General features: G+C 44.1%; 2 protein-coding genes across 2 annotated transcripts in view; one reads left to right on the forward strand and one right to left on the reverse strand.

Annotated features, from left to right (window-relative positions):
- Nucleotides 1–15057, reverse strand: part of LOC119009807 (inhibitory synaptic factor 2A) — a 33373-nt gene extending 18316 nt beyond the window's left edge. Inside the window, exons 1-2 of the mRNA XM_037081416.1 lie at nucleotides 14487–15057; nucleotides 811–2047 (exon numbers count right to left, since the gene is read on the reverse strand). Coding sequence (XP_036937311.1) covers nucleotides 811–2042 — 1232 coding nt within the window. The 5' untranslated portion in view covers nucleotides 2043–2047; nucleotides 14487–15057. The remainder of the gene's footprint in view (nucleotides 1–810; nucleotides 2048–14486) is intronic.
- The window catches only part of dock1 (dedicator of cytokinesis 1), a 200750-nt gene that overhangs the window by 102832 nt on the left and 71925 nt on the right, over nucleotides 1–25993 (forward strand). The gene's annotated exons all lie outside the window — the stretch shown is intronic.

Raw genomic sequence — 25993 nt, forward strand, 5'->3', positions numbered from 1 at the left:
CATATTCATTACCGCTATTACTGATTTGTTACACGTGGTTTTGTTTTCACTGGCTGAATCTGTTCCATTAAAAATCTGTGTGAATTGTCTGTTAGTCCCTACAGCTTTGGTTTGAATGTTGTTTAAAGGCCACATTCACAGTAACAATGTTTCACACAACGTGTTATCAAACCACTTGGGCCAAATTGAGTGAGATGATTTCTCTGTAAATAAATCCTGCAGCAGCTCCATCATATCTGGAGGGAAATCATCACGAAAGGACATTGTGCTGTAATAGCACTGCCGGGCACATCAGGTGAAAGCCACATCATCCCTGGCTACACACCACTGTGATGTCTTTTTCGACACCCTTTGGGTGGTTCAGCTCTGCTGAGCAGCTGTCACAATGACGAGGTTGTCCTTAAGATCTAGAAATAATGTGACACATCAAGAGGGAACTCTTCCTGTTGCTGCAGAATCATGAGCGTCTTCTGTGTCTCTGATGTTTCCTTGGTTTTTCCTTGTTAACATCAGGACTTTTCTCAAATGTGATTGAAGTAAATGACATTTTTGGCGAATTTCTGCGTGACACTACGAGGCCTTATTGAGATCTTAAGCAGATCACTGGATCACTGTTTCTCTTTTATCAATCATGGCGGTCCACAGACTCAGGCCTAAAAATGATTCAAATGCATTTAGATTTTTGGGAAATGGAAAGCAATCAGATCAGTGCTTTGTATCAGCAGGTACCCTGAAGTGAAGTGTTTTGCAATCAGTGTCAAATTGGGGCATCTCAAGTGTAAAGAACAGGTGATAAGTGAGATGTCTTACCCTTCTCTGTGGGCCTCTCCCTTCTCCAGTTCCTGGATGACCCCCAGCAGCACCTTGATGGTTTCTTGGCTGGAACTGATGAGATTTTCCATGGCCTGGAGCTGTGCTTTAACATCCCCGTCCTGATTCATAGGCACTATTTGCTTACAGGCCTCCTGTGTTTGATCAGGCGGTGCCCCACCAGCCTCACCACCTGTACAGGGTGACAGAGGCTCCTCCATGCCCCGTAGAGGCCGGGCAGATAACTGTCCTGTGTGGCACTGTGCCTGTGTTGTACAGCCTCTGCTGGAACGTGGTAGCGTCTCGCTCTGCAGCCCGTTCAGCTGCAGGGCTTTCTTCCGCTTGCTCCGCACAGATGGACTATCCAGGCACTCCACTTGGGTAAGGGAGTTCCAGGCAATGGGGCCCGTAACCTTGGAGGCCCTGTCCGGCAGGGTTCGGGATGAGCCCTCCTCCAGATTGAGCAGCTGCCTCTTGGTCAAGCGGTCTGTATCGGCCTCCCTGTGTTGTAATCCTGTCCTGGCTTTGGATGGGACGCTGCAAAGCTGGTACTCTGCCTGTGCTCCGGCTCCGCTTCCTCTCTGCGTGTCTGCAAGGCAGTCTGTGTCTGCAGAGCAACTGAGCAGCAGAGCGTCAGAGCACAGGCCATCAGGTGCAGTGTGCTGCTCCACTGTGGCAATGCACTCATTAGTATGGAGCAGAGCCCTGGTCCTCCGGACTCCACTCCCCCCGCAGGCTCCCTCCTCCTCCTCCTCATCTAAACCCTGCTCAGCAGCCTTGGACTGCTTCACCTCCATGACAAAACCGTTATTCTGACCTTTATAAGTTTCCACGGCCACCACGTGTTTAAAGGTGTGGCCTTTCTTGCGCTCAAAGGGAAAGGTCTGATAGCGTTTCTTCAGGTCAGGGGACGTCTGCACGCCCGTGCTCCTTGTGACGTTGGGGATGGATCTGCGGGCAGGGACGGTCATGTATTTGCGGTACGCTACTTTGTATGAGATCGGCTTGCCACCTTTCCCCGCCGCCTGCAATTCCGCCTCCCTTTGCTCATTCTGCGCCTCGCAGATATCCTTGAAACGCACTTGCAGGGCCTTGTTTCTCTTCCTCACCTGTCGACTGGCTTCCATGGAATACTTCACCTCCAGCGCCAGCGAGGTGGAGGGCAAGGGCGCTGCCTCCGAGTCAGACTCTGAGTTGGTGAGCATGCATTTGCCACCCTCCTTGCTCACCATGTTTCCTGAGGGGCATGGGGGAAAAAGGATGCTGTGTTAATCATTGGTAATAACTGACTCAGACAAAGACCCCTGCCTCACTTTGTACAGCCCACTTGACAGAACACACGCGCTGTCTAAGCTCAGGGAGAAGGGAGGTACCTGTGCGGTTATTTCATTAATATTATTAAAACTTGTATTTATCAGGGACTGGTCATTATGCAGGCCAAGCAGCAAAGCAAATACAAATTATAAAGGAGCAGATTTTTCACATATTGTAAGTCTGTCTCCTTCTTAACTGGGTATAAGTAGAATAACTGACATGGAATATAGTTTCTATACATGACTCCTAAGGCTCTATAATGTCCTGAATTTCCATAGGCATGTTCAGCGTGTCTGGCCTTGAGAGAAAACCTTCCCATTTATTTTCTGCATCGTTCTTCATGCTTGCAAATCCATCTTTGTCTATTTACTGAAAAACAGCAAGGGTTATGCTTTTAGCATGCCTTAAAATAATCCTTTCCATGATGCATTTAATCTTCTTCTCTGCGAAACCAATAACTCCAATTTCAGCATAATTTCACTCCCGATTTCTCCTCCTCCTCCGCCACCATCTAAGTTGATGAGTGTTTTTTGTCTCCCATCTGTTTGGGGATTCGTACGGTGTCAAATGCACTTTGTTAGTAGTCGCAAGATACAGTGCTGTTGACTGTTTCTGAGGACTAGGCCTCCTGAGGTCTGCAGTTTATTTCCATGGTTCATTAAGCTCAGCAGGACTCTTCACTGCTTGACCTTTCCCTCTCACAGTTAATGATTAAGTAAAAATAGGGTGTTTGGCCTATTTAGGGGCACACTTGCTCTCCTTGAACATATGTGACTACGATGTCTGTTCATTTAGCATTTCCTAAATACGCAGAGACAAGAGAACATGCTGAAAAAAATGGGTCTATACCTGCAAATAGACTTTTTTTGACTGATTATTGCACAACAGCCCCCTCAGGAGAAACACCCGAAGCAAAGATAATACGAATTATCTTTGCCAGCTACCACAGGTAAGGGAGCGCCATCACAACTCTACAGTTTGCCCCTGATGCTCTGACACAAATCTAATTTTCCGTCTGCCTGTTGGTTTACAATAAGCAAACACTCTACACGCTTGTATAGATGCGGAATCAGATAGGACAATTATCCTCCTGAGCTTATCTGCCATGACGGCTCTCTGTCAACAGGGAGTGACTTCCTTTTTCAAACCTTTTCTGTTTACCCACCTGGGAGCGTTAGATTGGACATTTTGTCTCACTGTATTTTCCATTACATTACTGCTCTCACTTTTTTATTGTTCAATTATAATGTCTGGCTCTGTCTGGAAAGCGACAGCCACCCACAGTATCTCTGTCTATCGAACACACAAATGTCTCATCTAAATACATTAATAGCCACTTATAGCCATGCTGTGGGATTTTCAGTAGTTTTTTCTGCAGAATGTGTTCAGGCAATCTGCCTTCTCAGAACATAGCAACATTTACCGAGCATGAATATATGAATAAAAGTTGCACACGAGTTCTGAGAGCTGCTATTTCCCACACTGAGCGCGAGAAATCAAGACCACTTTGCCGTGAATAACACATTTGCTTGCTGCGTTTTTTTTTTACCTAACTTTCATAGTAGCCAGATGCCAAATGTCTCACGGGCATTGAGACTGTCTGCAACAGTCCCATCATTTTCGAAGGGAGTCTGAGCTGAAGTTTTCTTGTCACAATAGAAACCCATGTTTGAAATAGAAAAAGCCATTACAGACAGACGGTCCCAGCAATTTTATGGACTGACGGTCCTTCCCTTAAAGAGGCTCTGTGGAACGTCTGTGTTGTGCTGGGAGCCGGTCGTTAGTTTAAGTTAGCAGACTCCATCTCCGAACTTGACGGTAGCTACTGTTGCTTTCTGTTAGTGGAGTAGCGAGAGAGGCACTGAGGCGAGGCACTTAGAGAATCAAGTGCATAAAGTCATATCCGACCTGAGTCCTTCACAGAGAAATCTACAGTCAGACATTAGACAACTTGCAAAAATTTGTCCACAGGCTTGTATAAGCAAACAGGAGAGTGTCACAGAATCCACTCTCATATGATTATTGATAATAATATGATAACAAAATAAAATAATTGTTGATTATTAATTGTATTTATTCCGCAGTATCTCTGGATAAACTGTATGAAAGCGTGGAGTGAGTATGTGTCATTCAGCAGGCTATAATACAATTATAAAATGATTATCAGTGCTGATTTACTTATTCATTGCTGTTTCATGTCACATTTGTATATTTCCAATGTTTTTTCTACATTTAATGGCATATTCGATTTTGGCAGTTTCAGTCCAGCATCGATTGATATAAATACAACGTACGCTGTATATGTGTCTGTCATGTTTAACAGTCCAATCAGATGTTAACAGACATACAGCCGATACAGCCCGGTCTTACAAAAGTGTAAAATAAATAATCCCCCCCCACTGGTAACAGCACAGCATGCCTCTATAGACAGGTTAGAGATGGCAGCTTTCTGCTGTGCTGGCAGATGTTTGTTTGATTCTCAACAGACAGGTAATTACCGGTATGCATAAATAACCAATGGGAGAACAGCGCAATGCAATTTTTGTGCAAACCCCCGACATTTATGACGTGATCTGCCATCCTCACGAAACGTGCTGCGAAGCGACGTGCCAATACCAAGCTTCGCAAAATGTGTGAAAAGAGAACTGCGACATATTCACACGTCGGCCGCCGTCACTGCAGTTGTGCGCCAGGGGGAATTTCAGAAGACAGCTCACAGTGTAGTTATCAGTGGGAACACAGAAGAACAGCGCAGCCGTAAAGATCTCCACCTTTCGCATTGTGTGCATGTAATCACTTAATGACTCCTGACCTCCCTTGCCATTAGGTTGATTGAGCTGTGAAAGCAGAGGGGGGCGTACGACAATGTAAGGGGGGGTAGAATCAAGACTGCGTGGCACAATCCAATACATTAATTTTCCAATTATTACCTCAGCTGAACGGAGAGAAAAGAGAGTCACGTTGGTTCTTCCTTCTTTGCGACTGTTTGACCGTGTGACGCTTATTCCCAGAATATTATATATTCACTTTCTGGCCAATCATTGTCAGCTTTCCTCCACATGTTTGTCCAAAGGATGACATTTAGAACAAGAGATTAAACTGCTGTCATACATCCCCGCTCCAAACGAGGTCAGCGAACACTTTTGTGTTCCGCGATGGGACCAAATTAAGCATTGCGGTCAATATCCGCGTATTTATATCCGATTTCAATTCGAGATGCCGCCCAATTCTCAACCGTCAGATGTTTGAGACGTAAATGTAGCCTGTCAGCTCGAGCAGCAGTGGTGTTCCCTCATGACTTTCTTCTCTCCCTTCCCCGGCGCACAGGCTCCACAATGCGTACAGTTTTGTACTATTGTATCAGATCCTCATTTAAATGTGATCTTTTTTGACATGTGAGCACCGCAGGCTGAATGATGTGTCCCCGGCTACACATATCTGATTCGTTACCCATTGGGTTCAGGCCCGGGCGACCGTAGCAGCACTCTCATCTCACCTTCCGGCTGGAACACCACCCCCTGGCCGATTGCATAAACAGCATGACTCATAACACAACCCCCACCCCCAGCCCCCCTTGTTTTAGGGTGGCCCTGGTCCCTTTTTTTCCCCCCGATTTAGGGGCAAGCAAGTGAAGTGAACTGACCCACTATTTTCCACCCGGTAGGACAGACCAGAAACAGACCTCACAGGGTCACATGCGCATGGCAAAACACATCAGACATGCTCACATCTGACCTTGTTTTAGCAGCACAGCTCACATGGCTGTCATACTGGCACTATGGGTCATTATTTGGGTTATTTCTAGGGGACACAAATGAGTGTTTTCCACGATAAGAGCCCTGTTTATCGCGGCTGGCTCCTTGGGAGGATTGTCTCTGCTAATTCAGCCATTCTTTGAAGCTGTGGAGTGCTGCAAGGACAATCCAGATTACCGCAGTAATGCAATTCATTATTCCTAATGGAAATGGTCTTGATGCTCCGAGCACGTGCTCATTTAATGCAACGCACCTTGAATCTAGCAACGGGGTCCCCATTACTCACATTTTCTCTTAAAAGGTGCAGATGAGTCGGCAGTTTTGTGAATGGCAGTTGCGTAATTGAACTGTTGGGTGCCGGGGGTGAAATCTTTGAAAGGTGGAAATTTCAGTGTCCTGATTAAACCCGGGGACGGAGTGTTTACCGTTAACTTTGAGCCCAACTATTTCTGTTTTATCGCTTCTGCTTCACCGAAGGGAAAATTCATTAATACAGTAATGCATCACAAAACCAGTGAATTGATTAAATGCTGGAAAATGCGCCGTACATGTCAATTAGAACCAGCTGCCTAAACAGCCTTTCTTGTTTAAGGGTTTAACGGGGTGTTTCATTGAGCTCTTCCATTATCTCTTTATTTCTTTCTCATTACTTAACTCTTTTCCAAATGTATGCACAGTGTATGTTTTAGTTAATTAATTGGCAACTAACACTAGCACATATTTTAATTGTGCTTTTGGACTGAGGCGTTTTCACGGTTAAAGCTTTTTAGTTTCAATTAAAGGGGCTCTATATTACCATATATAGCACTTTGCATGTATTAATCACTATTTTATTGGACATATATGAGCGGATTGTGCGTGACGTGAAAAGTGAGACCTTCCCCTTCTCTCTCTGTTTCCTGTACAAGCCTGTGGACGATGTTTTTAAGTTGTGTGATGCTGCTGGACTGTGGATTTTATTTGTGAAGGACACAAGTCAGATTTTACTCTGTGCACGTTCACAAGTGCTTCTCTCCAATCCATGGATGTGAACAAATGATAGGCTTCAAGCAGCACTTGGGAGAGGGCCTTTTCCGGGTTTGATATTGCAGTACTTGATGTGCATTTTCCTGAATTTAGTGTGAAGTTGACTTGCTCTCACAGAGCCCTGATATTTTTGCTGATATCCAATAATTAACTTTGTCTGATTGCTGAAGCCAATATTAGTATATACGCAAGTATTTCCAACTAATTGCAGAGTTCATCCAATAGTCTACAATTTGCTTCACTATTTGCATCTATAATGGCACAAAGCAAAGCACATGCCTGCATGAGGGCCCAATAGTTTCCTTTATCCTCCTCACTATGTACTCACTCTCAGATACCAGCCACCTAAATACGGCTGATTATTTTTTCATGAAGATCCACACATTATTCGCTGAGAAATTAACGGAAAAAAGAAAGAATGTCTGACAATGTTGAATGAGGAAGTGAAAAATTGCTGGATGCGTGCCCGGCCCAAAAAATGAACGGTGTCTGTTCTGGGCCGAGATCCAAGTTTGGAAATTCGTTGGTTAGTTCTTGTGTAATCCTGCCGACAAACCAACCAACAAACAAATAGAAACCGACAAAAACAAAACCTCCTCAGCGGCGGCAGTGGTAATGAAAGCTTAATTTAATCGGCCTGTCATTTCTGCAGAGACGTTCATTTCCAACCCTGACTCTGACCCCTAACCCCCAACCCCTCATCCCCTAATCTTTAATCAACCTCTCTAATTCTCTTGTGGCTGAATGGAGCAAATCCCTGCAGCTTGGTTCCAACATTGTCTGGGAAAGGGTCCCAGAAGACTGGACGTTATCATCCAGTGACATATAAATGCCTCTGTTTTGGAATGAGATGTAAAACAGACTCTTATATTATGGATTCAGTGATTGGTGCTACTTTTGACAGCGTGGTGTACACAACATAAAGCCTTCCCCTTCTCAAACCTCTCCAAAATCTCTAACCTCTGTGTTTCACTGGATAAAGAAATCACAGGGATGACGAATGCAGCCGGCATTGCATTTTCAAATTAGAGACAAAGTGAGCTTGAAGTCTGTCCTCGTGCTTCATGATCGGAGAAAAAAAATAAAAAAATCCTCCTCCTCCATCGTTGCAGTTTTACATTATTACAGCTCAGCGTGGTCTCAGATGATGCTTGAACAAACGAGCGTGGCAGCATCATCACAGACAGGGAAGTTCCAAACTCTACTGTAATCCAGCTTTATCTACCCGTGTTTTGTTTTCCCTCTTTTCTCTCCTGTCAACCTCCTCTCATAATTACACGGGGCTTAGTAGTGTTTTGAAAAGTCTTTGATCTGTCTCTTAAGCGCACACTGATTATGCTGGAGGAAGATACGCAGGCTCGTAGTTTACTCTAGATTGTGTCGGTAAGGTCATTCCACGGTGTGTGTGTGTGTGTGTGTGTGTGTGTGTGTGTGTGTTTACTGGTGAATATTTTTTATTTTATTTTGCTGTCTGTCTCTCTGCTGCTGCAGCATGTGAGCAAGCTTGGTTGCACCCGTGCTCTCGGGGTGCGATTTGAGGGTGTATATATAGCCGAGTGATTGACTGAACAGGTCAGTGTTGAGGGATAACAGCAGTACAGTGCATTAGGCTGACACCAAACGCAGCAAATCCTTTTGTCAGTTAATGGTAGCTTAATGCCGCAAGATGGAACGGCACTGGAAACGACAGGATTTTAAGGGATTGTCTTGCTAGTAATTGTTGCTCAGTCATCATGGACCACTGCTCTGTTGCCAAGCACCATTTTTGAAAAAAAAAAAAAGATTTTGCTCCAAATCATCATGTAGTGTTGCAGTAATAACTGAATGGCACCAGGGACATATTTTTTTTGCCATGTGAACCGTCCTAATTATCAACAGAGGAGAAGGTGACGTGTTTTCATCAGATTTTAATCCGAGTTACAGTCACATTTAACTGAAATTTTAATATCATTGTCACTCTCCAGTAACTATTAACCTCGAGGATCTCTGCAATTGCGGCACGGCTTGAATTATAACCAGATCTTCTCAAATTGGTCGACAAACCTTGCAGATTAGGCCAAATTATTTATTATTTAAGTTATTATTAAGGGGTTTGTGTTTTATTTTCCATGCATTTATTGTCTGGTTCAGTATGGTGACATTAGTAGTCACGAATATTTGCATTTAAGCTGTGTTTGTTTAGATGTCAGAAGAAATCCATGTGTGCATTATATAGATTGTTGCATTTATATTATGTATCTGCATTAGTTTTTATAGTTATGTGTATACTGCTTTCAGTTAGGATAGCAGGATATGGTTTAATCACATTATTATTATTATGACAGATATAACGACTGTGATATGATCCCTAATTATATATATATATATATATATATATATATATATATATATATATATATATATATATATATATATATATATATATATATATATATTTTTTTTTTATTTATTTATTTATTTATTTTTTGTTTGTTTTGTTTGTTTGTTTTTCTGGTTCTGTTGTGCTGAATTTGATCATTTCCTCATAAGCTGTCCATTAGTCCAACAGTGTCATGGGCGTGTAAGGGCAGACCAGTGCACTGTTTTTCAAAACCTGGCGCCTGCATTTCCCACAATGCAACTTAACCAGTGAGTGACATCACCGGAGATGGTCTGTCAGATAACATGCAGCTTCCTCTGAAGCCACACAAGGTTTCATGCTCCTTTTTTTCACGTGTGGAGAAGTACACCCCAAGACCTGTAAACGCACCTTAATGTGTAAAATTGGTGAAGGTACCCTTTAATATAATGATGATGCAACTTTAGCTGGGGTCTGTACCAAACACACATATTTTATATCGCAATTTTGAAAATACTTGTATTCATCATGCAGCCCTACATCACAGTATGTGTTTGCCAGAAAGACTCCATGCGGTACTGCCAACAGTAAGACTTTAGACGGCCTCTCATTGAGCCTCCGGAGCCTTAGAGTGTGAGCTGTACATGTCATCAGTAATTCTTTCCTCCACTATTGTGCATGGTGCGAAAAGATTACTACAGTCAAACAAGCTCAGTACGCTGTACATCAGCATATCTGCTGCTGTTCCTTATCCTTGGACTATAGCCTACGGACTTCGTAGCCGTATTATTTCCTACTCACTTTGTCCCCACTGAATTGCAGTTGTTTCTTTGTTATTTTCTTACTCGCTGTAGTTAGTTGGCTTTGTGTGCCACGCCTGATGAATTCACAGGAAACCTGTACTCCATACGTAGGTGAACACACAGGCTAGATGGAGATCAGACCTCAGGAAAAGAATGTGTGCTGCAGAGGCTGCCTGCTCTAATCATAATGCATCAGATCACTCTCTCCGTCCCTCTCCTCTTCCTCTATCGACGCAACATTATATGTCTTTCTCTCTTCCTCTCATTACCTTCCCCTTTGTTGCTCTCTCTCTCTCTCTTTTGGCATCTTTCCGGCTCTCTCTCTCCCTCTTTGCCTTCTAGACACGCTGAGGTTTCAAAGCTGATGGGTAACTAGAGAACTCCCCTGCTGCTCTCAGATTCTTCCTAGTCATCCCCAGCAAAGGAGAAAGAGACACACACACACACAAAACCACACAGTGGGATGCAAAAGAAGAATAAACAGGTGCATGGAGAAAAGATGTAGAGCCTCCACTGTGCCTGGGATGGAGCAGAGTTGAATGCGAGCAAACTAGACGGAGATAGCGATGAAGAGGTGAAGATGAAGACATGGAGAAGGATCCATGAACAAGAATAGGCAGAGACCCGGGGGGAGACAGACGGTAAAAGCCATCCCGTCTTGTCGATGAGATGTATCATTTTGTCAGCTCCAGTGAATCTCCTGAAAGCCCCGTGTGGTGGAGTGAGAGGCTGTATGAAGCCACTGCACAATCCACTGTCAGTGTGCAGGACTCTCCACGGAACACAGACGTGTTGTCAAGGTCCACTTAGTCTTGTATGGACAATCAAAAAACTGCATGTCAGGCTTTTGGCTAACAGTCTGTCCCAGAAGGATCTGATGTGACAGTTTGAGTATATTTAAAAAGTGACTGCTCGCCGGACACATGCAGGAACCAAGCGGATATAATCCGACTTGAATTCATCCCTCAGCCCTCACCACTAAAAGAAGAAGATACTTTCAGATCTTCATTTCACATTTGCATTCATGCCGTTTTACAAAAGAGAGCACAGATGTGGATGTATCAGATGGACTTTGGGATGATCAACAGGTGACAATGACATGCTGCAGTGCGCCAGCAGAGGCAGGAAAGAAGAAGTCTAGAGTTACTAAACATGAATGTGGACGTGTTAAAAAGAAATGAGCTTTGCAAATGTTTTTCGAGGATGTAAATGTGCTCTAAAGTCAAGTACATGGAAGCTCCGCAGGGTACCTTTAACCGTTCAAATTTACCCTCAAGGATCTCTGTCGGGAACTTCTGTCCTGCGCAGTTTTGCAGCTCCATTTACATCCACAAGTATGAAATAGCTTTATATTCCAACGTTAATTCCTGTTTTAAAGTGTTTGGTCAGTAACCCCTGTCTGTCCTCCCCCCACTCACGCAGTAAAAGACAGATGCCTTTTTTTCTGGTATCCCGGTCCACTATATCCAGTCAGGGCAGGGAATCCATAAAGAGGCGGCTCTTTCTGCTCGTGAACGCTTAGAGAACAAGAATCTCGTGTTTTCTGCTGTATATCTGGCAATTACCGCTCCACGCTCACATGGTGACATAGACAGGAGGGAGGGGTTTGCTAACTGCTGTGCAAAACAGACAGAAAATTTGCTAAAATGACCATTGCAGCACCTTTAAACAAATCATCCACAGGCATGCATAGGCAACTGAGAGAGACAGGGAAGGTCTAATCTTGCTCATCACGTTACAACGGCTCACATATGGCCAATTAAAAAGTGATTAATGCATGTAAATTGCTACAAATTGTTACACTGAGCCCCCTTTAAGTCTTTCAGGAGCATCGCGCATGAGCGGTGGCCTTGACCTTCACCTGCTGGGATCAGGCATGTAGTAAAAGAAATAGTCTGAGTTGTTCTAAACATCAGGCCACAGGTAATGATACGTTGAATCGCATAAACTTATTCGGAAGAACCTTCTCAAATACTAGTAATTTTTTTTTTTTACATGTAATTAGAGATGAATGTTTATGGTGTTTGGGGACAAATCAGGCAATTTAAATCAACTCGCCTTGGGAAATGAGAAATTATGATTAGCATCTTTCACTATTTTATAGACAAATTTTAATTGAAGAAAGCAATTGTTAGAAGTCAGTAGAGATGCACTGCACTTGTTCCCTTCACCGCAGAAAACTCCCGTCTGCTGCTGTTCTGCCTCTGGGCCTGTCAGAGCCCCGGCTGACTGGGCCCCTACTGCAAAGCAGTGGGGAACACTTGCTTTACACATGCACACACCAGCGCACACTGGCAACAACACCCAGGTGGGATCAGGTGCGAAGCCTCTTCTTCTTGTATGCAACAGAGTCACTCACTCACACACACACACACACACACACACACACACACACACACACACGATTCACCTCGACTGCGTGTCGTTGCTGTGGCGCTCCCAGGGAAAAAAAATAAATAAAAAATCTGACTCTTAATGAATAATCCTATTAGCACATGAAAGGTAACATCTGGCTTGTTCCAAAAAGCAGTCATTCTTTTATAGGAGAGCAATTTGTTTTTCTGGATGAATGAGTTACCCCTCCCAGCGAGCAGGGCCACGTAAGGCGAATGCCCACTTCACCACTCTCTCTCTCTCTCTCTCTCTCTCTCTCTCTCTCTCTCTTTCTCTCTCTCTCACTCGCTGCCACCCCTCCCCTTCCCTCTCCCACCCTCACACTCTGGTTTTAGGGACGCAAATGAGGATATCTTCCAAAAAAAAAAAAAGTTCTCCCAAAAAATGCGCTCGTTGTGCAGACATTTCTCCCTGCCAGGTTCTCTATGAGTGCATTACACCTCTTTTTGAAAGAAGAAAAGAATAAAAATGCTCTGCTGTAGCTTTGTTCTACCCTTCCATCCTCATGTACCTCTGCATTCGGAGCGAGTGTGCACAGAGGTGTCGTGCACACACTCCAGAACAGTCAGTCTTCCTCTTCCCCGCTCTCTCCAGAGCATTAACCGGGTGAGGTGCACACTGATACCGCTGATATCCTAAAAATAAAGATTAGCTGCGAAGCGGTCGGGCCATCGCGCCCGTCACTCCCGAGGAGGCACGAAAGGTTTGATGGAGGACAGGCAGTGACGGATGAAGGGCAACATGTCGCTTTCTTTTTATCCCGAACTACGTCCCACTTTCGTCCCTGCCCTGCAATTTTGTATAATTGTATTGACATTACATGAATTAGGCTGTGAAAGCAGGTATGTACTTTTCACGTCACTCGTGGTGTCAGCGCGTCAAACCCTTCAATTGTAAAAAGAAAAAGAAGGACGAATTCAATATCCTCTGTCTGTGAGGAATAATAGTCTGGCAGCAGTCTCTTTCCTCTTGGTCTATATCTCCTTCTCTGTCTATCATCATCTTTTTCCCTCAGTCCTCCTCTCAGTGCGGAAAGTGAAATAGAGCAGAGGGGAGATTGTATCAGAGCGTTGATGCGAGATCGGGTTGAAGGGGAGACAGAGAGCGATGGCAGGAGGGTTTGTGGGGGGGAAGAGTGGGAGTGACATGCGTTTTGTGTGGCGACTGAAGGACTTCCAGGCAACCCATGCTCTCCCATCCCTCCCTCTCTCCCTCCCTCCCTCCCCACACCACCCATGCTCCAATAATCTGTAAGGAGATGGTGACTTCACCCAGTCTATTAATCTAGATTAGTCTATAGTTTAGGTCCTTCATCACATGCAGCCAGACTCTTATTACCTATTCCTCTGTGCTGCCTTGAAAAACACCGCTGCCTCCATCCACGGGACAAGCTTCATGCAACAATTCCGCAATTTTTTTTCTTTTAGTCCGGATGAATCAGTGTTTTTTTATGTAACGCTCACTCAGCTGCAAATCTGAGAGGAAATGCAGCATCATGCAAGCCCCCTTGTACGCAAGCACTGTTGTAGCTTGTGTGTGTGTGCGAAGCCAGTCACGTTAAATCTGGATCCTCTCGGAAAACAGGAAAAACTGACCTGCCAGATCTGATAAATGTCAGCCAGCAGGGAGGGAGGGGAGTTTTTTTCCCCCCCCTCCTAATATTCACCTGACGTGTGGACATTTTTCATGCTTAAAGTTTTCTAAACTGATCGAATCGTCACTTCAACTCGGCACCAGCTCATTCCACAACCTGCCGCCTGAAAAACCTCTTTAGCCCCAGCAGACGCAACTAAGCATTAAATCAATATGAGATTTACCTCCTTTCATCTGCCACACGTATTTGATATTTGATCAGCCGGCTGAAAAGGGAAAATCTTCAGTGAAAACATCCCCCCGTGGCTTATCCCAGGCTCAGTCCCATAGAGCAGGCAGATCCCCTCTACTCCCCCCCCCCAGAGGTTATTTGAACTGACTTTCCCCCCCTTTGCAGTTGCAGAGCGAGAGGTGAAATAGAGGAGAGGACGAGAGCAGAGAGGAGCGACTCACCTCAGACTGTGAATTACTGACGTAAAGGATGCGATAGCCTAGATCCCTGGTTGTGCCCATGCATGCCCGTTCCCTTGGTGGATTAGCGGCGAGCTGGAAGAGGAGCGTCTATGCCATGGCAGAAGTTAAGAGGGGAGGCGCGCAGGCAAACAGAGCAGCGGCGGCAGTAGTTGGAGTAGTTGTTGCACATCGGCGTCCTCTGATCCAGTGGCGCGAGGTTCCTCTAAGCCCCAGCCAGAGTCAACACTCCCCTTCTCTTCTTCCTCCTCTCCACCCGCTCTCCTCTCTGTTTCCCCCTCTCCTTTCTCCACACGGTGTCGGCAGGGGCTCACACTCACTCACTCACTCACTCACACATGCATGCACACACCATCACACACACACACACGCGTGTGCAGGCACACACACGCGCGCACACACACACACACACACACACACCAGCGAGTACAGTGGCTGAACTCCGGACGCCTCAGCGACAGAGCCCACGCAGGCAGAATATCCCCATCGTGCCGCCGCGGTTCTCCTCTCTGGCTTTCTCCTCTTTTCTGCGTGTGTGCGTCTGAGTGTGTGTGTGTGTGTTTGTGTAGAGACAGAGAGAGAGGGAGAGAGAGAGGGAGAGAGAGAGAGAGATTAAGCAAGAGGGGGAGGGAGCATGGGAGAGAGAGAGAGGGAGGAGGGAAGCTTGCAGTGGAGAAAAGTGCAGCTCCGGTTTTGCCTACATCTGGCAGGTTCATGCACCATCCCTTCGTCTCATCATCAGCCGAGTCACTTCTGTGTGTGTGACCTCACTTCCATGGAGACCATACGCGTCTCAAGACTCACTGTACTCTCTGTCACGAGCTTGAAAAAAAAATTGCACTCCAACTTTGAAATTATCCGTCAAGGCTGCAAGTTTTCTCCACAGCTCTGCTGCCTCGGCGAACGTCTTAAGAAAAGACTCCGACTGATGTGTGTGCGGTCTCGCCACAGCCTGCGCACACACCCGGCTCTCGGTTGTTGCTGGGCATCTCCATTAAGTAATGCTCATTGTAAACAGTCAGCCTTCGGGGTTACGAGTCCATTCAGCTTCGCTCTATCTTTTTCCCAGAATCCTCTCAGCTATTCACTTTGTGTGAGAAGGAGTTTCCATCTGATTGTCTCCCCTCTTGAGAGCCTTCTTGCCTGATCTCCTCATAGCTTTTTACCCATGTGTCATTGGCTAGTCAAAGCTTAACGCTGCTTGTATGGGAAATGACTTGTTGTCCACCTGGGAAATGTACATTTTCCTCTTAGATTTTATTGAAGTTGTGGTGAGCCCATTGTAGTGTTCAGGAAACAAAATAAAGAAGGGGCTAACACTCGGCGAAACCTTGATCATGTCAGAGTGAAGCTGTAAACGCCTGGCTGGATGTTTTCTGAGCCTTAGCTCGCCCTCGCTCTCTCACAGGGAAACCCCTGGTTGTACTCTCAGCCTCAGGTACCATGGTAATGAGCTGCAGCTCTCCAGACCGCAGCTGCTGCCACTTCGTGTGTTTTAACTGTGTGTCAGTATGTGTGATTTTTTTCTTTTTTTTTTTTTTTTCTTTCATGAGCCCTAGCAGATAAACAACAGCTGACATTTCTAGGTGAAATTAAATTTGAGCTTTTGTAAAGAAAAGAAAGGAAGAAAAAATTAAGTCGGTGAAATCAGTGAAAAATCCTACAACTAAACATGGAAACCAGCTTTAATTAACTTTATGGCCATTTTGCTTGTGAGAAAATGAGATGGAACAAAACTGCATTCATCTTTGTTTAATTAAAGCACTCTTCGTAGTAGCGATACCTTTCCAAATTCTTGGCTAACTTCTAGTTGATGTACCACTGCTCATTATTACATCGTGTTTATGACACTTTTATTATGCCGTTTCTCATTAAGTGCATTTCCCTCATGATACTAAATTGTTGTCAAGAAAAAATACTTCTATTGGATCGTTTTTGTGATTGATACTTTTCTCCTCATCATCAAATCATGTTTGGTGTTACGAGGCCCTATATTTTTTATTAATTTAGCAATTATTTTAAACTGCTTTAAAAAATATATGTATATGAGGCAGGCTATATCGGACAAATTGATTACCTAAAGTAATATTATATATTGGCCGAATATGAAGCAGGCCTGTCAGTAAGATATAACAAAGTTTACCTGTGAGAGCTGGGCTGGTATTGGTTTCATCTTGTGAGACTGTTTATGTGTGAAATCATGGCAAAATGTGCTCTTAGAGACACATTTAGTTGCAGGTACTGCCACAGAAGTGCGTTTGGTGTTGTGGTGAAACTTCACAAGTGTGTATTTGAAAACAAAATGAAGGTCGAGGTCGTAGATGGGTGTGGTCTGAGAAAGGGCACTTAGAGAAGGGGGGGGTGGGAAGAAGGGAGCAGGCCATTGGTCCCTCAGTGTACACACTTTGCCCACATTAGTGTTAAGCTGCAGGTCACTGGATCCCAGTTTCAATCAATCCTGTTTATATAAGACATCTGGTACAACCTCAGAACATCTTGCAATAGGATCACACCAGCTGCAATGCCAGAACAGCTGAAATGCTCCATATTTCACCAAAACGCACATTGTATACACTTTAATACTAACATAGGTTAAAGGCTGACTGTGTGAGGATGGATATGCATATAAAATTAATCAGTTACATTTCATCTGTTCTGTGAAAAAAGGATTTCCCTGGTATTTGTTTTCACTAAAAGGCAGAGGGAAGAAAGGCTGAGAGAAAAACTGGAAAATACACACTCACTTAAAATGGAAATATTAGATTCTTTCTCTCTAAATACAAATGCTTTGGTGTTTGTTTTTGACAAGATACCGAGACCAGCAAATATACATGGTCGAAGGAGTACTTGACAGTGCTGTTCAGTTGCAGCCAGCAGGACAGCTGCTCCAGCTGTGAAAAAAGGCCAGAGAAATGTCTGGAGAATCAAAGCAAAGAGCTGAGAAACAGCTGAGTCTAAGGTTCACTTCACATTTAAACCTATTAGACCTCCTTCCCTTGTTTATCACTCTCACCGCTCTGCCAGTCGAGCCCTTTTATGACACTTGTTCATAACTGAAAGTTTTGTTTTTCTTTGTTCACCCCCTCGCCTCATCTCACCTCTCAACAACGTGACATAAAATACCCCAGCCTCCTGTCTGACTGACTGACTGCGCCTTCAAGGTGCTGAACACCGCATTCGCACTCACAACACAGTTTTATGAGACTGGCTTCTTGTTTTGGAGTGACAGTAACATATCAGCTTCACAGCCTTGTTATTGCTCTGCAAGGCAGCGACAAGCTGTAGGTTGGAGACAGTAGAGAGCTGAATAATGTTTGTGAAGATTTAACCTTGCACACTCTCTGTCCTTGGCAAGTGTTTAAGATCTGAACCTGGGGTTAATGGCATTTGTTTAATGGCTAGTAGCCCTTTGTGAGGGGGGGTGGTGTCTACTTTCCATCAGGTTACGGAAGGCTTTGCCATTTTCTTTTATTGGAATCTGCTTCAGCATTCTGCTTGTGTAAGCAAACTGTTTCTCAGATGGATAAACCGGTGGCAGTGGACAAGTCACTGGAGTGACTCTCCTCTCCTATTGATTTCATTATCTCAAAGCCAAGCCCCCAGGGGACCGCTGTTTGGTCTGTCCTTGTCCCCTTGCATGTATGGTGTCCGCAGTGCTGTGGTCAAAGGCAGCAGCAGGACTCAGTTCTCAAGTGTTGCTGCTAGGCCTGTTTTTGATCGTCAGCATTCCTGGTTCTAGTCCACAAACATGTGTATCTCTATTGTCAAACAAATCTTTTAAAAAATGACAGTATATGAAAGCTGAAATGTTGATGAATATTTGAAACAGACCTTGGCTGTGGAGAAAGAGAAAGAAGAGACGATGGGAAACATACTAAACTTGTGCCTACTTTAGGACTTGAGGCACACAGGTGACTATCGCACTATTCACACGGGCGGTGACGCAAATTCTCAAAAGTTTCCAATACACAAATTTGGGATACATGTATGTTATCAGATTAAAACGAGTCTGCAGGGTCTGCGGGTCTCCTGGGTCTGGCCCGTTCAGATGGAATTGATTAAAAAACCAGAGTTAGAAACAAACAAAACCAATCGAGGCAGTTGTAGAGTACAGATCGTCTTCACAGCACCGATTCCCATCAGCGAATTCCACATTAATAAACGTCTGTCTGTTCTGGGAGCAATCAAGGTTACTCATCCCAAGTCACCTTTGTCACATTGTCTTTATAATTGTGTGACCTTTGTCATATAATGCAGACAAACCATCAACAAGTCTGCCATTGTCATAATTGTGACGCAACATCCATTTGGCACAACGCGATCTGTGGATGCTTTCATTTTCATAACAAAAGTCACTATGACGAACCATTGCCGTGGTAACCAAACATCCAGATCACTATTCCCCGACTTACAGTGCGATGGTCACTCATTAACATAGTCGCTGCTGTGTCCCCCTCTTGTCCTATTTTCCAATTACACTCATAATATACAATAACAGCACTGTATGAAGAAATAAGTTAGCAATGACATCAAGCTTTGAGCAAACTATGATAGCATGTGTTGCCACCCCCACTCCCGAGCGAGGCTATGTAAAAACTGCAGGCAGCTCTTACTGTCGCTTGTTATCTGGGGCTGGCATAACCTCTTCTATTGTAAACAAAGCATTGGTTCCTTTCTGCCACTCACGGCTACATGCTTCTCTCCCCCAAAGAGGCAAAATATAGGAGGGATGGAGGCAAAGGGGCTTGTACATTAATACACGGGTAACCTTGTCGCGTCCTCTGGAATGTCTCCTAGTGAAGGTACTTGATTTGTATGTTATGTTTTATTAATTAGTCGGATGTACCGGATAAATACATTCTGCGACATGAGTACAGAGATTCTACAGCACAGGAATGTTCTCCTCTTTGTCACCCCCACACTGCTTTTCTCAGCTTATACCGCTGACACGATCATGACATAGTGTTAATTGGTACTGTAAGTGTTAGAATTACCCAGTGGAATAGGAAATTGTCTTTTTTGCCCTTGTCTTTTCTAGATTTCACAGAGTTTTTCTTTGTCCTTACTTTGTGGAGAGGGTACCTGGAAAAGCTACCCATCTCTATAATGACTCCCCATCCTTATAATTAACGCAGTAAATGTAAACTGTTCTTACGCTTCTTTCATTTTCATTTTAGTAGCCTCACTGTCACCACTCCGATCCGTCCCGGGAGACCCTGAGTGCATTCATCCGTCCACACAGAGTACATTAGAGCTGAGTGTCACATCTGTATGGTGAAGAGCGCCGTCAATTTATTGTAGCTTAGATCTCTCTGCAATCATGAAAGAGAAAAAGAAAATTTGGGGCGTACGAGTGTGTGTGTGTGTGTGTGTGTGTGTGTGTGTGTGTGTGTATTTCGGCTGACAGGCTGATATGATGGGTCTGCTGTGCGGCAGCACTGCCCCAGCAAGTCTCCGAGTGAGGAGCAAAGCTGAAAATGTGCCTAGCAGATACGTCAGCACGAGTCTGTCGCCATCTGCTGCAGTCTTTTTGGTCTTTTCATCAGATGCGTGTCGAAAAGCTGGCTCTGTTTAAACCTGCGTCACACTCCAGTGCTTTTTTTGGACAAAGTGAAACTCAGGACAAGAATCCAAATCATTATCAGGGGCTTTTTAAGGGTTAAAATGATCAAATTGGAACGTCACCATAGTTTTGAGCAGATTCAGTATCGCCAACTCTACAGCTTCTTCCAGAAAAGGCAAAAAAAATGGTCTGCTTTAGGCCAAGTGACCGCCAAGGGCTAATTCAAAGTGTGCGGCCGCCTCCAACCATAATATTTAAAGCTTGTTTTGACCTTTTGTAACAAGTAGTCTGAGCTTTCTGGACAGTGTGTTATGGCTTCAAGACATGTCAACGCATTGTTGACCTACACATTCCCCCCTTCATGCTCCAGTCCATGCTGCCTGGCCAGTAGTCGCTAACGTCTTTTTTCGTTTCAAGAGAGTGATGTCTGCTTGGAATTGGACACACAGAGGTTTCTTTGAAAAGAAAGTGGCCCTGGCTCATTGGCGTTTCCTGTGTAAATTAAGGTGTCTGTTCAAGGAAGTATTATGCTTTGATGTATTAGAGTGTGAAAGTGCTTCCTCAAGCTTGTCTAAGTCGGATGCTGTCTGAATGAATGGCATAACGGGTCACTTTCATGGCTGGCTGCCCAGGTTTTCCCTGGTTATTATTTATCCTTATGTATTCTGAAGTGTTTATCTGGACGTCACAATGCATTTACGCCAAATTCTACTGAAGAAGAAAATGAAGTGTGAGCGGCTTCGGCTGGCCTTGAACAGGTCCTCCACTTGTTTCCATTGGCTGACCCGCCTGCCTGCCACCCCATTGGCCTGATGCTGAAGCCAAGTGGGCTCGCTGTCGACTCCGGCAGCAGTGGCCAAGTGCCTCGCATGTTTCAGCTGCCTCGCTTTGACAGGCCGGTGTGAGAAGTGTTCTGCTGCCACCTTTCCCACAGCTCTTTTCTTTGTCTGTGCCATCTGTGTGCATGGTGATAGTGATGTGTGGATAAAGAAAGGAGGTGGACGGATGGATTTGTCCCTCAGGTACAGAAATAAAAAAGACATAATAGACTGCAGAGTTAGGGTGTTAGTAACTGCGATACATGGGTCAGCAGTCCACCCCAGTCTTCTGGAAACGCCAGTCTACTCCCACTGCTGTGACACATCTTCATCTCTGTTGCCTTTTTCTTTTAATACAACTCACATTGATGTAACGAGACACTTTAACTTGCATACTTTCAGCCCAGAAGGACAACTGTGACATAATAAATTTTCCCCCATAAACCAAACTTACTTCTTATCTTACATTTAAGACATTTAGCAGATGCTTTTTGTCCAAAGTGACTCACTTTGGGGTTCAGTACCTTGCCCAAGGACACTTTAGCATGTAGACCAGGGGCATCAAACCAGTGATCTTAGGATAGTAAGACGTTAGCTCTACCCTCTGGCCCACAGCTGCCCCATACATCTGGTGGTGCGGCTTGACTTGGTTTGACTCAGCATGGCAGGGGTTTACATTTCCATTACCACAGTGCTATCTGCTTAAAGGTGCATCTCTAACTGATGATGCACTTGTCTCGACTCTTCCTCCCTGCAGTATTATCATAGAATCACTAACAAAGCCCAGCTAATTCCAAGGTAAACACATTTAACTTCCTACAGTTTCTTCACAAATAGCTGCATGTTATGTACAGTAGTTATTTAAAAGCTTTTAGGATGAAGTGGCAAAATCAAGGAAATGTTGGGTTTTTTTACTGGCAGTAACTTCTGAAACAGCTGAAAAGCAAACATGATGAAGCAGTCAAATAAAAGCTGATACCTTAAAGTGTAAACCCAAAGGCAGCAGAGAAACCAAACTTCAAATCACAGAGATTCAGTAAGAAGCTATAAAGCTACAGGGAGCCGAACACGCAGAGACTTTTTTAAAACATCTTTCTCTCTGGTCTGCACAGACAAAGAGACTCGCAATCACAGCCATGCATGTTTTAGAGGGGGAAGGAGGTCGAGGTGTCACTGCAGTCGGCTCGGAGGCATGGCGGGCGCGCTTTGGCCCTCCTCTGCAGTTCCACTCACATCAGACTTTTTAAAGACTTTTTGTTGTGCTTACTCAATTACTTAATCAATTAATGTCGGGGGAGGTTGATTTATCAAGTTAAACTACATTGTTCAAAGCACCAAACAAACAAAACAAATCAAGAAAAGAAGTTCAATGAGCAACTGCATCAAATCAGTATACATTTACATCAAATACATTTAAATTTGTCCAGAATTTTAATTCAATCTGCCACAACTGACAGATTTATGAGTGGGTCATGCTTAGACCCGCAACATATAAATGAACGGTTATGGAAGAACAGCTTTGTGGATTTTAACCACAGCCACAACAGCAGAAGAGATTTGTCCTTGGACGATTTAAAGTTGGTTGATCCGCAGCTTTGTGTTTCATATGTGTTTCTTTCACCTGTACTTTTTTCCAGGGGCTTTTGATACCATTTTAGCTTAGAAAATCACCTCAGCTGACACGTTTGAAGCTCAACTCTAACAATGCTTTATGCTTTCTCCTGAGTGCAGAGAAAAACTGAAAAGAATACAAATTGAGGTCTTACCGAGATCTTAAGGAGATCTTATTTCGTGCGGTTAGTTGCCTTTGCCAACAAAACCCATCATACTTTATTCTCTCACGAGATCTTTCACTCGTGACTTAGCAGTATGGATCACTTGTGTTTGCTTAGGAGTGTCTTCATCCCCCTTTAGATTAAATGGCCTAGTGGCCATGTGAGGTTTTCTCTGTGCTTGTGTAATTTCCATCGTAATGAGCCAGGAAATTCATATTTCATCAGGCCTGAAGCTAATAGAGAGAAAGGAGGAATCATTTTGGTCCCTGTTGGTCATCCCCCTCCTCTCCCAGTCCTCCTCTCATCCTCATCTTTCTCTCTTCTCCTGTGTCAGTTTTCTCTCCTCTAGAGATGGTTGTGGCTCAGTCGAGATCTCTCTCGAGGCCAACGTGCCATCTCCCCACTGGCTTAATTAAAGGCTCAAAACAATACTCTTGTTTATAAGGCAACCCTTGACTACTAGAACAAACATCAATTTCTGCTTCTCTGCTGTCAGGCGCCAAAGTGAGATGAATTATCAGAGAGATGTGAGCTATAGAGCAGTGTATGATGGATCTGGCCCTGCCCTCTAATCACCCCTTTTTCATTTCCGCTAAGATTCTGCCTCATTTGCCCTCAAGCATAAGATGGATATCTAGACGGGTGTGCTGCATCTGGACGCAGTGATAGATATCAGTTGTAAAGTTTCCGTTTATTGTTTAGATTGAGAAATTGTTACGGTAGATAAATGCTTGTGATTGATGACAGCTCAGTCGGTGGCCATTAAACGATTGACTTCAGTCAGCATCTTGAGCGTTTTTTGTGTTGTCCTCCAGTTGTTTCATCATCTCTAGTGGAAGCTCACTGATCGATCTAAAAGCGGTTATGGTTTCTTGCTTTGCTCATGACCTTTGTGTTGGAGATTATGAGCTTCTTCTCAAATCGCCCCCTTGTTTTTTTTTAATAACTAGGATACCTGCGGGTTCATTGTATCCCAACTGATACATCCATTGATTAATGGAATATAGCAAGAATTACCTGAGGAACTGAACTCACACGAACCACAAAGCCCAACAGTGAATCGGATACAGATCCCAGCCATTAGTGTTTCTCCAGCCTTTTGAAAAAACGTTTTTTATCAGGTTGAGGACTAGATTGGTTATAGTCTAGGACACAGAGAGAGCAGGTTTAATGACGCAGAGTCTTTATTTGGACCCAATTTTAAATCTTGTTAATTACTCTCAATTTCCAATTACAGGCTAAACAATATCGCCTGTAATTTTGACTGAGGAGGCAAAATGTCATTCCTGATTACACTATAAAGAGCAAACAAAGACGTACAACTTGCTTTCACCATGGCAGTGATACACAGACCACAGTTAACATCCATGTTAACACACACACACACACACACACACACACACACACACACACACACACACACACACACACACACACACACACACACACACACACACACACACTCACTCCAGCTTGACGCAGTCTTTTGAGTGGAGCAGCTGTCCTCCTGGTAAATCCTGAGCTCCATCAGAGCTGTCATGAAACACGTTTATTTCAGAAGCTAAAAGTTTATTTCTGTTTCTTAGGGAGCGTTTCTTTTCATAGTTAGTTAGCATTGTTCCAGACTTTTATCTATGTTGATTTTTCTTGTGTTATATTCTCACTCTCATCACTGATGAAATTCAGCCTACTAGCCTAAGTTAGGAAAGTCCTGATGTGCAGGAAGCATCACACAATCAAACTTAACCTTGAACAAAGGAAATAACCCCAAAAAATAATAATTGTCTTTTTTATTTTGTCTTATTTTGATTCCTAGTTGTTTTTGTTTGGCAGGCACACTGGATCTCCTTCTCCTTCTACCGCCCCCGACTCCTGGCCAGCTCCTCAGTGTGTCACATACCTCTGTCGCCCACACCATATTCAGAATTGATAGGCCAGACTTGCGCAAGAGAGACTTCTTTTTTTCTTTCTTTCTGTTATTCTCTGCTTTATTTGATTTCCGTCCGTCATTTCTCTCTCCTTGAATGAAATAAATAAAATAAATAAATGTGTTGTCATGGAAACAGAATTGGGGTTATCCCAGCTATACACATGGAGTGATGAGTCATAAGAGGGACAGGCTGGCCTTTGAGTTCACTCTCATGGACCTGTGGAGACAGCTGTATGACAGTGACGACTTTCACACCCTGCTGCTTTGCACCCATCAACTTAAAGTCCTCAGAGGAGCGTACCTGAACTTCTCCACTCGCCACCATTGGGCCCACCTGTCTCTTTCTCTGAGTCCCCCTTAACAGTTGGCGAGGCATGTGTTCCTGTTCCGCATTTAGATCTTGATTGCTACAACCATTTTTGGGAGAGAGATCCTCTGAATGTGTCCTCCACTCTGAAACCAAATTGAGCCATGAAGCTCGATAGCTAGATCTCTCACCTGTATTTAATTTGCTATCAGGATTTACCAGCTGATCCTGCTGCCTCTAGCAGCAATTACATTAGTTTGGAAGCTTAAGATTCATTCATGAGCAACATATCACAGCAATAAAATCAATAGTAACATCGCTGTGCGCCGTTGGCGCTCTTGATTGGACGTAGGGAGTAAGCTTGAGGAACTTACACTACTGTATGCAGCACTGGAGCCTTAAGTTCTACAGTGGGGCTTAGTGCAGCATGTAAAATTTGCTATAAAGGCTCTTTATCTTGGGGATTCATTCACTGCTCAAGAGATAGAAAGAATGAAGGAACATAGGATATACCCTCCAGCTGATCTAGCCTCTCTAGTCTGCGTAGTGAGGAGCAGCATCGGCTGCCAATTACCTCTTAAAACCGCTGCCTGCTTTGAAGCTCTTGCTGCTATTTATAAATAAAGTGACTGCCCAGTGTGAGGGGAATGGCTGCAGCCAGCGCCCCTCAGAACAGTGACACTCGTGGATCTGGGGAATTAGAGCTATAATGATGAAACACGAGTGTGACATGTTTAAAAACAAGTCTTTTAATCCTTCCCAGATCAATCCAACTCGCCTACCTTTATCTTCCTTCCTTTGTTGCAAAGTTAAGAGAATACGAAGCGACACATGTATGAGAGAACAGCCCTCGTCTCCTTGGTACTTTGTAATCACGCTCCGTATTAATTTGTTCTCCATATTTTAACGCTAAAGAACTGAGGCAAACTGAGCCTTACATGGCCTCACAGATGAAAGAGTCTTGCCCTCTGCACTTTGGAAAAACATTTCCATATTAATAAAACATGAGTCACACTGGTTTCTGTGAAGCATTACTGGAAGAGAAGTGAAGCAGTCATCATGACAGCGAAAGAGGGAAAGGAACATGAATTATACA

Source organism: Acanthopagrus latus, chromosome 20 (genome assembly GCF_904848185.1).
Source record: "Acanthopagrus latus isolate v.2019 chromosome 20, fAcaLat1.1, whole genome shotgun sequence".
NCBI classification, from domain to species: Eukaryota; Metazoa; Chordata; class Actinopteri; order Spariformes; family Sparidae; genus Acanthopagrus; species Acanthopagrus latus.